Here is a 16436-nt window from a genome sequence, read left to right on the forward strand (position 1 = left end):
TTATACATCCCTCTCATCAACACTGCGAGTCCTCACTTATAGTTGATGTGACATACATTAGTCAGTTTATACACTGCATGTGTTGGGTGTAATGCCACAGTAACAACACACTGTAGCCACCAGGCACTGAAGATAATGTTTAGATTTATTCTGCACCATGTCCCAGAAGGCTATATAAAGTAGTTTATGGTCCAGCTGCTTGAGCTAGTGATGTACACTCCTTGAATGTGACTCTTAGACATTCAGTAGATCTATAACTGTGATGTATATAATAATAAGTATCATTTATGAATTTGTGGTTGGTGCGACTCCTGTAAAAAAAATTTGTCAGTCAGTGATGCCTTAAAATCTTACACAGTGAATAGATCAACATACTATGATACGCAGCGTTATAGTCAGATATTATGTCTATTGTTGTATTGTAAGTTTTTTTAGATAGGTTTGAGGTTTGATCATACAAAAAATAAAATCAAAACCACATCAGATTTTAGATAATATATTGCACATCGTTCTTTTTTTGGATCTTCAGACAAAAGAAGAAGAAGACTGAGGTTATAATGGCAGCATCTTGTCTCGAACGGTCCCAGCCTAACCTGTATGTGTATATAGTGAGAACCAAAAACAAGCCTCCCATTAGGTCTTATACAGTGCACTACTAGTTGTTGGTCAGTTAATGTGTCCTTTTAATTTCTCAGCTCTCGGGGCAGAACTTGTAACACTCAAACTATTACAGATGGTAAATGAAAGTCATAACACAAGTTGTAAACTGCAGAAATGTTTTGTTGCCAAAACCATTAAAAAAAAAAAAAAAAAATCCTTTTTAAAACCTGTTTAAAGTTGGAATTGTGAGGGAAAATGTGAGACAAATGAATACAATACAGAAAACATTAATTTGCGAGTGAGTTGATTTACTTTGAGAGGGTGAATGAGCAATACTTATCATTCATACAAAATGTATATTAGTTTTGAAGAAATGTGCAAACAAAGCTTTAATAAAGTATGCCTTAACATGCTCTCCGATGCTGGCATTTGGAAAAATATACAGTTAGAAATATATACACATCCAAGAGTAGCACTTCTACTTACTCAGTGTGGACATTAGCAAGAATCTGCTTGCATAGTTAAGTGCATGCATAAGCAATTTATCATGCAACAACCGTCACATACTTCATGAATGGTGATGTCTTTTTCTCAATCTATGTCAGTGCGTTCATTGTTAATCTTCTTGTTAATGCAAGATAAAGATGTGCACAAGCTGTGATGTCACACATGAAAGACGGAGAATGGGCTGACGGAAACACACCATAATGCTCTATGTACATGTATGGTGTTCAACAAAGGCAAACCCAGCTGTTTTTGAATATGCTGTCTGTGTGCGTAGTGGCTTTTTACATTAACCCTGTGTTCAGCTGAGAGGAATGTTTGGAGACGTCTGGCAGTCTGAAGAGCAGGTACGAGCCCCGCAGGTAAGTGTTGGCATCAGCAGCTGGAGGGCAGAGGTGGTGACGGGTGGGAGGTTGTCTGAGGGGTAACAGGTTATTACCAGTAAATAAAACATAAACATTTAAGAACCATTACAAACCAAGGGCTCCAGACATTAACACCAACAACACATGCTTCATTCCTGCACTACTTTTCGGCCTCTCCATGACAGTCTGATTTTGGCTGAACAAAATTTTTCTTAAAGGCTGTCGCACAATTACTACATAGGGGAGCATATGTAAACAGCAGTTCGGGTTAAATAGACTTAATTGTGTTTTACTTGAAATTACATTTTCAGTGCGTAATAAATATTAAAATTGAATTATAAATTTATCAACACCTGCAGTTATACAATTTAGATTAAATACTTCACTATGATTATCTGAGGCACTGATGTTTGTTGTTGACATATGGCTCTCAATATTGAAGGAGAGCTGTACATAAAGATTTTTTGGAAATAATTCAGTGTTTCACTGCATTAGTGTGTTAAAAATTGCCATCAAACTTACTTTGGTGACTGAGTAGTCCATGTTTGATATATCTCAAAAGTTTCTTTCCACCATTATACTTGCTTTTCATCTTGTGCAAAGTCATTTTATTTTCACCTCCTACTGAGGTGTACTTTTCCCAACTATGCTACAGACAGAACAAGGCAATCATTTCAATACATGTGCAGTCCATGCTTATTTACAACACAGTATAATAATCCTCAAAATCAATGCAATCCATACAAAGTGCTTTGTTAAAATCCATTCCTAAATAACTATTTAACAATGTGGACAGTAAGTGTCCAGAATGGCAGCTGGTATTCAGTAACCACTGAAAAGCTACAGGTGCTTTAAAAGATGTTGGTCAGACACTCAGTCTAGTTTGATGGTTTAAACACCTAAGAGCTGCACTTGAGAGATTGTCACCAGGTCCTTAAAATAACATCACTTGGACCTCTGGCTAGTTTGTGTAGAGTTGATGGGGATTTTCCTGGACTGCATTGTCTTTTTAGTAGGCTCTTTCTTCGCAGAGTCTTTTGCATTGGTGGAGGACTGGGTGGTCGTTTCTGCACCAGAATGCTTGGACTTTGTGGAGGGCAGCAGTGAATGCTTAGCTGCAGTGGATGCCTTAGACGATTCCTTGTCTTTGGCTGTGGTCACATTAGTCTGGGCCTCTGAAGCCACATTCTGAGCTTTCCTGCTCACTCCATGTGAGATTCCTTCTTTAGCTACATCCCCAGCACTATCCTCTGGACTTCCTTTAGATTCTCCCGTCCCGGATTTCCCACCATCAGCCGACTTACGGGTCTCTTTGGGCCTCAAAGCAGTTTTGAAGAAGGACAAACCCTTGTCCTCTGTCTTACTGTTCCTACGAGGTCCCTTTGATGGTGGGGCTGCGCTTGCAGAGGAAACACCCACACTTGAGGATCGGAGACTAGTAATGGAGGAGCTACTGCTTGAGTTCCGGCCCATTGCCCTGTTCTCTGCGGCCCGGCCCGGCCTGCCCTCCAGTTTACTAGCAGCACCTGACCTGGAGGGGGGTCCTCCATGGTTAACCTTTTTCTCTGAAACTGCATTCGTCCGTGAGGATTCACGGCTAGTGCTCCTGTCTACTGCTCTAGTCCGTCCAGAGGCTGAGCTTTTCTCACCTCCACCCCTAGGTGATGTCCTTCTCTGAGGATGTGAGCTTTGTAATCCCGGAGACCCACTCTTCCTCTGTTGGGCAGAGTCTGGACGTAATACCTCGGGGGTTTGAGATGACCCTTTCTTGGAGGGGGTTGCTGTTCTTGAGGAACCAGCCTTGCTAGTTTTAGGAGGTCCATCGCTTTTGTCCTTGGGGTTTGAGGCTGATGCTGCGCTCTTGGTCTGTGTTCGTGACGGTGACTTGTCAATGGCTGAGGATGCAGGAGAGAGAGAGCTGGATGATGTAGAGGAGGTAGCAGGACGCTTTTTGGGACTCCTTTCACTCTCTAACCCAGTCTTTGCTGAAGCCCTTTTGACACCAGCGCTATCTGCAGCCCCATTTCTTTGTTTCAGCTCTTTTGCAGCTGCTCCATGTCGAGGACTAACCTGTTCAGAAGCAGTGACAACATTGTTGTTATCCCCAGCCTGGACGGAGCTCCTCTGCTCTGCCTGTGCCACAGCCTTGGAGTGAACCTGCTCTATTAGCCTCTTACTGCCAGGATTGCTATCCAAAGCTGCAAGGGCCGACTTGCCCCCTGACAGTTTGTCTGGCTTAGGTGACCCAGTGAAGCAGGAGGTTGACAGCTTGTTATCAACCACCTCTCCTATCCTCTCCAGAGTCGGGGAGGAGGAGTGGGATTCAAGGGAGAAGCGTGAGGGAGAGTTGGAACGGAGTTGGAGCTTAGCAGAGTGAGACCAGGATGGTTTAGTGCCATTTTCACTAAGTACCAATGGACTGGCAATGGAAGATCTCGAGGAGAATGTTTGTCTTTGCATGCCTCTCACTGCTGAGCGACTCGAAAAGCCTGCATTGTAGAAAGATACACATTAGTATTAGATTCCCCCTGGAAATATTCTTTTCATGAAATCGCCTGTCTTTGGATGAGTGTCTCTCACCATCATCCTCGCTTCGTTCACCAGCAAACTCAGCGGACTCAGACAGGGAGGCCAGTGAGGTGCGTCTGGAGGATCCAGATGAGGCTTGGCTAGGCGGACGGCTACCCATCAGCCGACTAATCCAGTGCTCACACAAGGAAGAGCTAGTGGATCCTAAAGGCCCAAATAGAAAGTGTCTGAACATCTATGATATATTCCATAGATTACACCCAATATATAGTATGTAGGGGAGCCTAATATCAATAATAATTACCTCCCACAGAGCTGTTGGCAGACCAAGAAGGAATTGTGGCACGTCTTTGATAAAACAAGATGTAGGCAGTCTGCTTGCAGACCTCATCCTCAGATATGGGATGAACATCACTATCATCAAAGCAATACCACTGTCCATCAATGGAGTTCTTACAGTGAGCTACAAGATACAATGCAATAAAATAATATGAATATCTTGTAAAAGCGTTCATAAGAACAAAACCAGTTAATAAAACAACCACAGGGACATCTGTCATTGGTTGTGTATGGTGGTCTGTTACCTGTGTAATGTCCTCCCTGCATGGTTCCATGATGGTTACACACCGCATATAGGTCATAAAGGTAGTCCTCAGGATCACGGCCCATCCCGTAAGGCCGTCTCCATGGTGACCAGTGGGAGGGGAGACTCCAGCTGCTCTGGCTCCTCTTTACCATATGGGGTGCCATGTCCATACCTGTTAGCGGGAACTTTACCATGTTCTGCATCTTCATCCGTCGATCTCCATCCTGAAGGATGCAACACATTTATGGCTTTAAATTTGACAGCAAGTTCTTTTAAAGCAGTTCCGAAACAGTAATATGGAAATACATAATCTCTCACTCCCTTATATTTTTTGTTACTTTTAGGAAACTGAGCATTGTGGCGCCTTCCTTTGCAAGACTGTACCTGTCTAAAGCGTTTCAGGTGAAGTATGAGGATGTCTGGCAGGGTCCACAGACTGAGCTTGATGCTGCCCTGCTGAAGCTGCTTACAGTGTGGACATCGCCATGCATCATCAGGTGCGAGCTGAAATTAATGTGGGAAAAAATCTGTTATTAAAGAGTAAGTTAAAATTGAGTAAGTGTAGCTCATGTTCTCCTGTGTTATTTTATTTTTTTATCTGATGAAATATTTGTATGTTTTTTGTTTAATAAAGGGTATGAATTGATGCATTTTCTTTTCTTTTCGTTTTTTTACATTTCATTAACAATATCCTTTAGTAAAAAAAGTTCAATTGCACTGTCATCTAATGTTTGTAATCTTGTCTCGTCTGCCCACACCAACCCCATCTTGGCATCACCTCTTAGATCAAATGGATAGAAATATAATCTAACAACACGTCTGCCAGTTACCCTTCCCTTTCTCCCTTAAATCATTTGAACAAGCATTTCGAAACGTACGTATTAGGGGGAGACAGGCTGAAATTGTCAATGAATGTTACCATAAGGCAAAGAATAAAACACACACTTAACAAAAAAACCTTCTTCAATCCACATATTTATTTAGTATCAGTGATATCTTCACCCCTAATACAGACTGCATGAAACCATGTCTCAGTCTACCTGTTCCTCTTTGGTGTAGAGTTGAAAGCACTGGGCAAGTGAACACGTCTGAGGCTGCAGGTGCTGCTCCTTTACTTGACGCACACTTTCGGCATCTGGGATGTATTCATCCTCAGTTCTTTTGAACAGACTGCGGGCATAACATGGCACAAGTCACAGAGGCATCACATAGAACTTCAGTCATTACATGCATTTTTGTTAAAATACACTGATCTGAAAGAAGACACAACACATCACATCACACATCTGCCCTGACCTTAATGAAGTGTGTGTGATTGTTTTTTGCAAGATCTCACTTACTAGTCTTTTGTCTCCTTGTCCCATTCAACAACAATTTTGACATGAGGTGGTCCTCCAGGACCACAAGACTTGTATGCCCTGTTAAAAATCAGATTATGACAACCCTGTGTTACACTTCCGATTTTAGACATTTAGCGGATACTCATGCAAAGTTATAACTGTACAGAATAATCGGAAGCTACACTGGAGTAAGTTTCATTAGAGATTCCCACTAGAAGCAACACCTACAAATTGTTTTGAAAGTGTGTTTTAAAATTGCACACTGGATCCTTGATTGCTTTAACAGGCCCTAGAGTCAAAAACCCAACTGACATATAATAAATGGAAATTTAAAGTCTCTACCAATCAAGCACTATATTATGCCAAACTTTAACTCAAATAAGGTTATGGGTTTATTTTTTGTTTGTTTGTTCTTTTTAAATGTGGCAGTTGTGAAGCAAATGTCATTTTTTTCTCATTCCCTTTATTTTTAAGAAATCCATGCAGTAGCAACAGACGTTAGCACCTTCTTAGAAAAAAATCCATAAAAACCAGACAAGCTATCATACATATTTCAACATCAATACCACTGAAGAGTCGGCCTACATTCTGTAGCTCTTCAATCAACTTGAAGTGGATTGAACACACTGCAGGATTTATGTAACTCAAGTGAGGTAACACTTCCCCTTGTGGTGATAAGTGACATTACCTCTCCACAGAGGGATGGCAGAGTGGCTGTTCCTCCTGAGGCAAGAGATATGTGATTCCAACCACTCCCACCACACGCAAAGTGAAGGGCCCTACCTACAGATCATCAAGATTAAGACATGATAAAATATTACACTTTAAAATAATGTTAAAGATTATTAAAATCAAAGGGTCTGTGTGGATAAGTCTGAAGAGCATACTAAGAGTATGTACCTGCACAAAGACTCCAGGGCGCAGAAGATGTCGCATCTTCTCCAGGATCTCTTTCTGAAGTACATCCCATGTCACTGTACGCTCCAAGTACAGAATAAATGGATTGCCAAACCTGCGCGGAAAACAATAGCAGCAAGGTTTTAAAGAATTCTTTGGGATAATGATTGAAATTCTTATATATTCTTGCTCCCTAAAGTACCTGCGTCCTTGCTGTCCAGCACAGGCTCTGTTACACACCAGCAGGACAATCTTCTCGGCCTGCCCACTGTTCTTATTAGGACTCTGAGGTGGTGTAGTGGGCTCTTGTATTTGTGTGGATATCCTGTTATTATCCATGCCATACTTCAAGTTGTTCTGGTTTAGATTTGCATGTGGGCTCCCTGAAATTAACATACAAAATTTAAAGTTACAAACTTTTAAAAAGTGAAAACCATATACTGCTTTGTAAACTGCTTAAAAAAAAAAAAAAAAAAATCAATCCAGCATGCAGGTCAGTGTGTGTAGCAGCTTCTCCAGTATTAATCCATTTCTAATCTAATCTCCACTCCTACTGCCATAATGAGGCAAAAAGCGAAACTAATTTCTGGGAGAATAAACAGGATGTTGTACCGCCTCGCTTGGACCGGATCTGCTCCGGTCTGAACAGCTCAGGTGTCTCAAAGGCAAAGATGGAGTCGCTCTCCTGAATGATCTCAAGGTCGTCGTCGTCATCACAGAAGGAGCGATGAAAGCCATCATAGTACATTTCAGTGAGGACGATCTGAGCGGAGACCGTGGACAATAGCAGGGTGTGGGTTGCATTTGGATTAATTCAACTGATCAGTATTAGTAGCCAGTAAAATCAATTAGGTTTTAATAAAGAGGCCATACATCAGAGAGACGTCAGAGATATATAGTAGATACATACATACATTTATATAGCACAAATGATAAAATGTTGCTAAAATCAACCGGGATAATTTTTGTCTCCCACTGAAAAAACATCAAATACAAACATAACCACCATAATTACTCATGGCTAACTGAAAACACTCCTCCAACCAATTTCCTCAAAGTAGCACACACTATCTTTAATCTTAATTTCAACACATTAATGGCCTTAAAAAGGGAAGTTTCCAATGAGGAAGCACCTGTTGGGCAGGGATTTTGGTCTCTTGGGCCACAGCTTGTCTCAGCCTGGACACAGTGCCAGAGAGAGGCACCGCCACCCCGACTCTCATACAGTGAGAGCACTTTCCTTGGTACACCACTGTCACATACAGTGGCCTGCAACACAGAAAGACTGAAGTTAATTGGCTGTTTCATAACCACGGCTGGACTGATGTTTCAAAGATAGATGGCATCTTCTAATTTTAGCTTTCTGCTGTCGGATCTTTCATGGTGTTTGTCTAAGCTGGGTTTGACACCCTTTTTAGTGCTGGTTCAGACTGTATCTTGTCTCAATTGCATTTTTGGATACAGGGACTTTTTTTTTCTTTTCTGATAGATATTGTCTTACTCAGAAACTAGATGCAGAGCCACCTTACCGTGTGTGAGGTACCGGGATTGGCAGTGAGATGCAGAGGAAAGGATCAAAGGTGTTGCTCTGTTTCTGGCAGTGAGGGCAGGTCAGGGAGGACCTACACAGACATGATGACAATAAAACAATGCTGCTGGAGTACCATTAGTATAGCATTTCCAAAGAATAGTTCAGTGTTTTGGAAAGAACACTTACTCACTTTCTTGTTGTCAGTTAGATGAGAACATTGATACCACTCTCCTATCTGTACATACAGTAAATATAAGCAGAAGATTAGCTTAGTTTAGCAAAAAGACTGGAATGAAGGGGAAAACAGCTAGACTGGCTCTGTCCAGTGGTAAAAAATCTACCAACTTACTTTCTAATGTGAAAACAACACAGCGGGGACTTCATTCTGAAGACTATTTTGAAGTCGCCACTGTTTGTCTGTGAACTTCACAGTGAAAACAAGACTCTGGGAAGTCACTGCTCCCGGCCAATACACTGCACATAACCTCCTGTAAACTTGTCGTTTTTACACTTTGGTTTTGTACAAATTAAACAAACAAGAAACAACATATAAGTGACTTTGAGAGGTGCTGTAAGGCGGATTTTGTTACTTTTGGACAGAGCCAGTCTAGCCGTTTCCCCCTGTTTCCAGTCTTTGTGCTAAGCTAAGCTAATCGGCTGCTGGCTATAGCTTCATATTTATGGTACAGGCATGAGAATGACATCAATCTTCTCACCTAACTCTCAACGAGCAGCAAATTACCCCAAGTGTCAAACGATTCCTTTGAAATGAGTGGAAAATATAAATGAAAAACATAACATCCACTTCTAGTAGTGAGCCGGTCATAATAATCATCTGTATAGTGTTAGGTTTACTGTAAAGAACATGTGTGCATAAAGATGTAATATTATTGGTGCATTATTTTAAACCTTAGTGCTATAGATTACTATAATGGGAAAAGAACAGGGGGTAGACAAAATAACATGTACACCTGATGAAAAAAGACTTGATATCCCTGAAATTTAAACTTTAGTTACTTGTGTTATCACGTGGCCGAAGTTCTGTACTTCAGTCACTCGATAACACTCGATAAGTTTCCTTCTCTGAAGAGGGCTGTGGAATATGATCAAAAGTTCTGGAAAAAAAAGCTAGTAAGTGAACCTTTAGATCATTTATATTAGCAGTATTTCATCACAAAGCTGTGTTTTATGTTTTCAGCATATGGTGTCGTAGTAGATACAGGTCTTGTTGTGGAATTTGTTTTACTAATTATGATTGTTACTCATCGATTTTCAGATAATTAACAATAATGTAAGCTGGTAGTTATTCAGTATTTACATTTGGTATAAACAGATTATGTACCAGCAGTTGAAAATTTCACCTGTATTGTGCCTGAAAAAGCTCCTGTACAAAAGAGCCAGGTGCTGGTAGCGGAGATCCTTCAGGGGCATTTTCTTCTTCTACCGGAGGCTGGAAATATAAGACAGACACTGAACAATTATTTGGCAAACAAGCACAACATAATGCTTGTTAAATAACAGCAGCAGTAGAGTTTATAGTATTGCAACATTCAGTTTATTAAAATATTGATCAGTTGGGTATCACAAAAGGGGCAGCATCTAGTCAAAGCTTGAATAAATGTCCTGAACTTTAGATCATACTGGTCTGTAGCTGAATACGGAGTACCCTATGCTGCAATTACAACATTTATCTGTGTTCTAAGTTGCTGTTTACCTTCTGGGGGGGTCTGCTGTCAGGGTGGACGATATGATTGAGGTCTTCATGAACTCTATCCAGCAACCAAAGGAGGAATTCCTGGGCATCGTGCTGGGAGTTACCCCTGAACTGAAGAGCGCTCTTGGACACCACATTCTGCAGCGGATAACAACGGGTTTTAGTGCACCGCACCAGAAACAGAAGTGGTTTTGCAGTGCAGCGAGTAGGCTACCATTTTTTTTCGACATTGCCTGATCATAAAATATTCAGTGCGTTTGACCAGGATGACGATCAGCACAATCCTAAAGGTCAGCAGAGGTGGTGGTGATGTTCGAGAGGCAGGCGTGGCAAAGCTTTTGAAAACCAGGACACAGGCTGAAAATCGACGGCTTAACCTCACTAACAATTAGCTATTGGAGATGACAACAGTGTGTACTCTACAGAGCCACCCAGGCTGGCAGATATAAAGTCACCTCTGCTCACCAGCTATCAAGTGTCACACAAGGTCAAAGATATGACTGAGCTCTACGTGCCTTCCCGGCCTCTCCCATGGGACAGTCTTCCTCATTTTGAAGGCATTACCAAGGCAGCCTCAGCATTTTGGGCTGTCTTTAAGTAAAGGTCTGTTTATGAAACTACTGTAGATCTCAAGCTTGTCTTAGCAGACTCCTTCGATTATGGGACGATCAGAGGGCGAAAACTATTTAGAGATCTAGACACTGAGTGAAATTGCAGACCGAATATTATTGATGCACTGTTTTAAATCTCAGTATCTCTTTGAAACAGCACACCTTGACAAAAACTGTGTCCTACGAATTTTCATGTTGTATATTCCTCTTTCTTTGTATATTCCTCTTTCTGGTGAATAAAGGAAAATTGATGATGCTCCAGAAAAATGCAACAGTACAAACATTTAGTGTTTATGAACTCAGTTACAAGTAATGTAATGGAGAATACATGTTAAAAGAAAGAATGGGATCAGATGAGAAACCTATTACATTTTATACTATTGTTGAAAAATAAATGTTTATTTCTTCCTAACACCATCAACTATGTTATTACACATTTACTATTGTCAATATGTCAAGTATATTTAACACCGTTATTTGCAATAAATTCAAATTCATTTTGAAGTGTTTACTGGTTTGTCACATTTTCCTTGCCAGTAAATAAACTATAAATAAGAAGAGACTTAAGTCTTCTTATGTTATAAGTTAACATGGTAGCATATTAATGGGGTTATTTTGTCTAGGGAGTGATTACCAGGTGATTGGCAGCAAGCAGATCCAAATATCTACACTGATATGCCAACATGGGTTATTTTGTTTAGGCAGCTTTCAAGTCTCTGGGATTGTTAAGTACCCATGTAAATGTAAATGTTTTATAATTGATACACTTCAGCGTGTAAAACATTAAAAAATTGAATTTTGTCTCAACAGACAGGGTAATGTCACTCATTAACGTAAAGGACATTTATCATTACTACCATGAAATCACCTGACAGAGAAAAATAACATTTGGCTAGCATGGATCTTTTTAGATATTAGAAGGAGATGATTAAGAAGTTTTTAACTTTTCTACCTTATCCCATCCCAAAAATCTTACACAGCAACAGTTTTCCGAAGAAACTGATTATTATATTCCTCCCAAATCTGTGATCACAAGAATGATTTTATGAATGGGTACCACAAGGCATAGACGCTTTTAACCCATTCCACCATTATTTTTGTCTTCATAGTCTACAGTTGTGCTGATCAAAACCATCGACTGCATTTTGACGTAAAGCAGGTTAAAAGATCATTATCATAAAACAGTACACTAATTAATAAAAGTCTATTTGATTGAAGTTCATCATTTAAAGTCTGGAAAATAAAGAATGGAGTTCAGTTACCTTGTGTTGTTTACAGACTACCATCATGTTCAATTTGTTTTACCATCAATTACATCATGAAATTAAGTATCACTTTTCACAAATGATGAATTTCTCTCCTAGTCATCTGTGAGAGAGTTTGTGTTGACCGTGCTCTTAGGCAGTTTGGATGGTGTACAACAACATAATCCTCAAAGCAATTTCTTTGGAAAGAAAATGGATTCTGAATCACAGCGGATAATTCCCCCGTGTTTCCGATTACGGAAGTCTTCCTAATGATCTTTAAGTGCTCTCAGTTTAGGCTCAGATTGTGGTCTGAGGCAAGAGGCACAACACTGTCACATGTGCATGCTGAGCTGTACTGCAGGCAAACCACAAGAATAGCATGCTTCGCTAAAGTCCAATTAGCAGCATTTAAGGTTGTGGTGTATAAGTTGGACAGCAAAAACTCATTTTTGCCAACCCTTTTAGCCGACAATTTTGGGAATACTTTCAAACCATCCCGATATTTGATTTTTTTGAGATATTAGAGAGAAAGTCAGTAAAATATCTATTGTATGCCTTCTCAAACATAATAGGAACTATGCTATTGATGAACAACAGTTTGGTTATAGTTTATTCAAATTAGATACTAAACTTAATAAACATTCTTTATTGAAGCACTTGATAGTCCGCAGCTGGACTTTATTTCCCTACCCAGTTAAACATATTCAAGGCCTCTCACTCTGAAGAGAATAATCTATATCCAATCAGACAGTTTGTGCTCTGGCTGGCAACCAAGGTAGAAAAAAATGGACAGAAATAGTAACACTGTCAAGAATAAGCAAAGTGTTGTATGGCCCTGTTCAATTTAGCTCCTCTCCGTTATGCATTTTGAACTTCTGAAAGAAGAAAATAGAAACAAACCTTTGTGATTGTGACACGCAAACTTTTCAATGCTGGGATACTGTTGTAAGAGGCGAAATGATGAAAAAGCAGATGAGACTGAAGCAAAAGCTGATGATTGTGGGACAGACAATCAAGCAGTTCAAAAAAAAAAAAAAAACAGATGAATTTTATTACAGCTTGGCTCTAGGACTCAACACTCAGCTGACCAGCTCAAAGAGCTTTTTAGAAAAAGGAGTTTTAGTCTAAGGTCACTGACTTTGCCTCTTCCATTTGGATTCATTCTCCTATAAAAAGGCTAATTATCAGCAAAAATACTACCTAAACTGTAATCACAACTGTGAGCTGTGCTGTGACTCTTTCAGAAAAACTGAAGCTTGACAAAAGACAAAAATGACCTTATTCTCTCCAAATGCAGACTTAAAAATTATTTTTTTGAATTAGAGAACAGACTACTCTAATGCCATACGAATGATACTGCTCCACAGGCTTGTTGACGAGCAAACCGGTCATTTAATTCTGCAGTCATTCTGACAAATGAAGGAATATCAGGAATGTCATCAAATTCATATTTTAGACTGACCACTAGGGCCAATGCATCTACATTTGATGTTGTCAGTACTGTCAGAAGAAAATACTTTTTTTTTTTTAATTTTCCACAAATTATTGCAAGAAATAGCTGGCTTAGATGCTACTGGCCCCACCTGTCGTGTATTATCCTTAACTGTTGAAAACAAAAGACACGACCTGGGGCTGAAGTGCTACTGAGTATCCAGTGATGTCATTTGTAACAATGCTAACTCTGGTGACTTCTACTACTCTTCTGCTGAGGATTGGGCTGCCAGCGGAAAAGAGGCACCTGAAGATCTGGATCTTGATGGTAACTACACACTTGACCCAAACCGATAAATGGGAGAAGATGAAGACTCCTCAAACTTTCGGTTTGTTACAACTTTCAGCAAAAACAAAAAAAACAACAGGTATTAGAATGATCTGTAAACTTGATTCTAGTAGAAAAGCAGATACAGTGATGATTAATGGTGCTTTTGAACCTGTGTTATCAGACATATAAAGACCAACAGCTGGGACCTCTACCCGGCCTACCTTGAAGTCTCTGCTGTGCTGAGGTGTGTACTCAAAGGTCCACAGCGCCCGGACCAGGCCGGACAGCTGCTCTGTCACCTCCCCTGTCTCATGCTGCTGGCCGCCCTTCTTCTGCACCAGCACCCCGTTAGACTTGGCCTTTTCGTTGCCGCCGGTCGTCTCCCCGCCTTTGAACTGCTCCAGAGCCAGGTACTCGGCGAAGAGCTCCGTGTTGCTCAGGCACTGCAAGATAGCGTTCATGAAGCAGGTGTTGCCGTGGTTCTTGAGTCCGGCGACGCCCGGCACCTTGTCCCCGAAGGGGAACCCCCCGCAGTCGCTGTCGTCCGACGGGACTGACCCTGCGGTGGTGGTCGGGATCAAGGCTGCGTCGTCCTTCTCGTCCTCGGCGGCCTGCTCGTCGGTGCCGAAGTGAGACAGAGTCGACAGAGTCCGGAGAACTCTGTTCATAAAGCTCCCCACGGAGCGGACCGAGCTCCTCCGGAACAGCTTTTTGCTGAAGGATTTCTTCTCCTTGTTACTGACAACTTTCGACATGGTCAGTGCGATGGCCCCCCCCCTCGCGTTTTTACGCCTTAAATCCAGAGAGGGCCCCCTGTTCACAGCATGGCCTCGTCCCCACACAATGACAGCTCCTTCACTTTTCGGTGTTTGACGCGGGGCCTGGGCATATTTCACAGAAACCTGAAGGCCCGGCCGCTCTGGGGGATCATATCACATGGAGACAGCAGAGTAGGATCAGATCGGCCCACTTGCAACACTGCGTCGGATTGCGTAAACAGCCTCCATGGAGAGCCCCACTATCGGGGCGCTTTACGTGAATGCCTGGGGTAGTCCCGCACCCGCCAGCGGCCACCATCTCTAGCGGGCGGCCCGGTGAAATAACCCAGCCCGCGTCATTGTTCGGAGAGAAAAACGAGGCGTCGGGGTTGCGGTGTCAGCGGACACAGTGTCCGTCGGACCTAAACATCGAATCGAGCTTTCACAATTAGGCAGAGAGGGACGAGCGGGACTCCTCATCACTTATTAAAGAAACCGCAGCTCCACCCTTTCGGAGGTATTCCTTCACCTCAGGTCACCAAATCCACGGCGATGCTGAAAAGCCGAAGGGTCGGCGGACGTCTTCCCTAGATCGCCTCCTCCACAGTCGGCGCGCTCGCAGGAGCCCCGCCAAGCCGAGGAACTCCCCGGCCGGAGCGGCACAGCCCGCCTCTCCCTCGCGCTTGGCTGCCGCGGAGCATCTCTTCGAGAGGCCAAAGTGAAAGGTGCCCGTTGTCGGTGCCCCCGTCCGAAAGTTTCTGATTAGTTGTCGTAGTCTCCGTGCGCCTTAATCCACCACCACCCCCCCCCTCCGGATGGGATTCACGGCGAGGCCGCTTTTCCCGTCTCCATCATCATCTGTAGGCACCGATACTGCAGGCAGGGCGGTGACGGCTGACGTCAGGGCCAAACACTGGTCCATGTCGGAGGAGATCGGGTACAGCGGCATGTGATGCTGGACGAGGCTCCATCCCAGTCTCTGGACCACAGCAGGGACACTAATGAGCGCCAGTTGGTTAGCGATGGCGATGTAGTCTCACATCGTTTACAGGAGGAAAAATAAAAAATAAAAATGGGGAGCTCGGGCCAACGAGTCCCTGTAATATGAAGCTCTACCATTAGTCCAAGTATTAGAAGAGGCTACAACAGCCTTTAGGTTTATTATACAATTCTTCTAGAGTAAAAGTGTATAAGTATTAGCAATAGAAGTTACTTAAAGTGCCAAATGTAAAAGTATTTGCTATGCAGAATTTTATATATTTTATGTATATGTATATTTAAATATACATAAACATATATATACATACATATATACATATGTAAGGAGCATAGTTGGGGAGGAGCTATTTTTAAGTATTTTATATACTGTTGGGGAGGGTCATCTGTAACAGTGCCATTAGTCATTTTATAAAATGATCATAGTTTTTGTGTGTTAAATCTCCAAATGACAGCTATAGAAACTACAAATTGCGCTCAGTAGAGTGCAGACCTCCGCCAAGGAAAATGTCAAACAACATACACCAGACTTCAGAGAAAAAAAAGTGTAATTCATAGTAAATGATCGAGATCTGCCCCAAAAGTTGATGGGTTCTTCCCCGGCCCATGCCCCATCCCTCCACCAAGTTCGCTGCAGATCGGTTCAGTAGTTTTTGCACAATCCTGCTGACTGACAAACAATCAAACAAAGTACAATCCCCATATTTATTTGTAATTTGTATTGTGTATTCTCTTTTCTATTTTTAATTATTTTTGATGATTGAAAGATTGTCTATAAAGATCACAATGTAGTGAAAAACTGTCCATCACAGCTTCCCGTCCAAACCCCAAAAATATTCAATTTATCATATCATGTCATATAAAACTGAGAATCACAGCACGTTTTTACATTTGAGAGGGTGGAACCTGAGAATCTATAGCATTTTTGCTTAGTAAATTACTTTAACAATTATCCAAATTCCACCAATCAATTAATCAACGATAATCAACGATGTG

The 16436-nt window shown here is 41.7% G+C and overlaps 1 protein-coding gene across 1 annotated transcript; it reads right to left on the bottom strand.

Moving 5' to 3' along the window:
• Window positions 1-2197: 2197 nt before the first annotated feature.
• LOC120794384 (ubiquitin carboxyl-terminal hydrolase 31-like) lies at window positions 2198-14441 on the bottom strand. Its single transcript, XM_040135420.1, has 16 exons — window positions 13908-14441; window positions 10067-10204; window positions 9714-9802; window positions 8351-8443; window positions 7955-8090; window positions 7434-7584; window positions 7024-7204; window positions 6825-6936; window positions 6613-6707; window positions 5925-6002; window positions 5625-5754; window positions 4969-5088; window positions 4583-4808; window positions 4303-4461; window positions 4050-4202; window positions 2198-3958 (listed from the first exon to the last, which is right to left on the bottom strand). Exons 1-16 carry the CDS (start codon window positions 14439-14441, stop codon window positions 2415-2417), a joined length of 3939 nt encoding a protein of 1312 aa, XP_039991354.1. The 3' UTR covers window positions 2198-2414.
• Window positions 14442-16436: the final 1995 nt, after the last annotated feature.

This window comes from Xiphias gladius, chromosome 9, assembly GCF_016859285.1.
Source record: "Xiphias gladius isolate SHS-SW01 ecotype Sanya breed wild chromosome 9, ASM1685928v1, whole genome shotgun sequence".
Classification (NCBI taxonomy): domain Eukaryota; kingdom Metazoa; phylum Chordata; class Actinopteri; order Istiophoriformes; family Xiphiidae; genus Xiphias; species Xiphias gladius.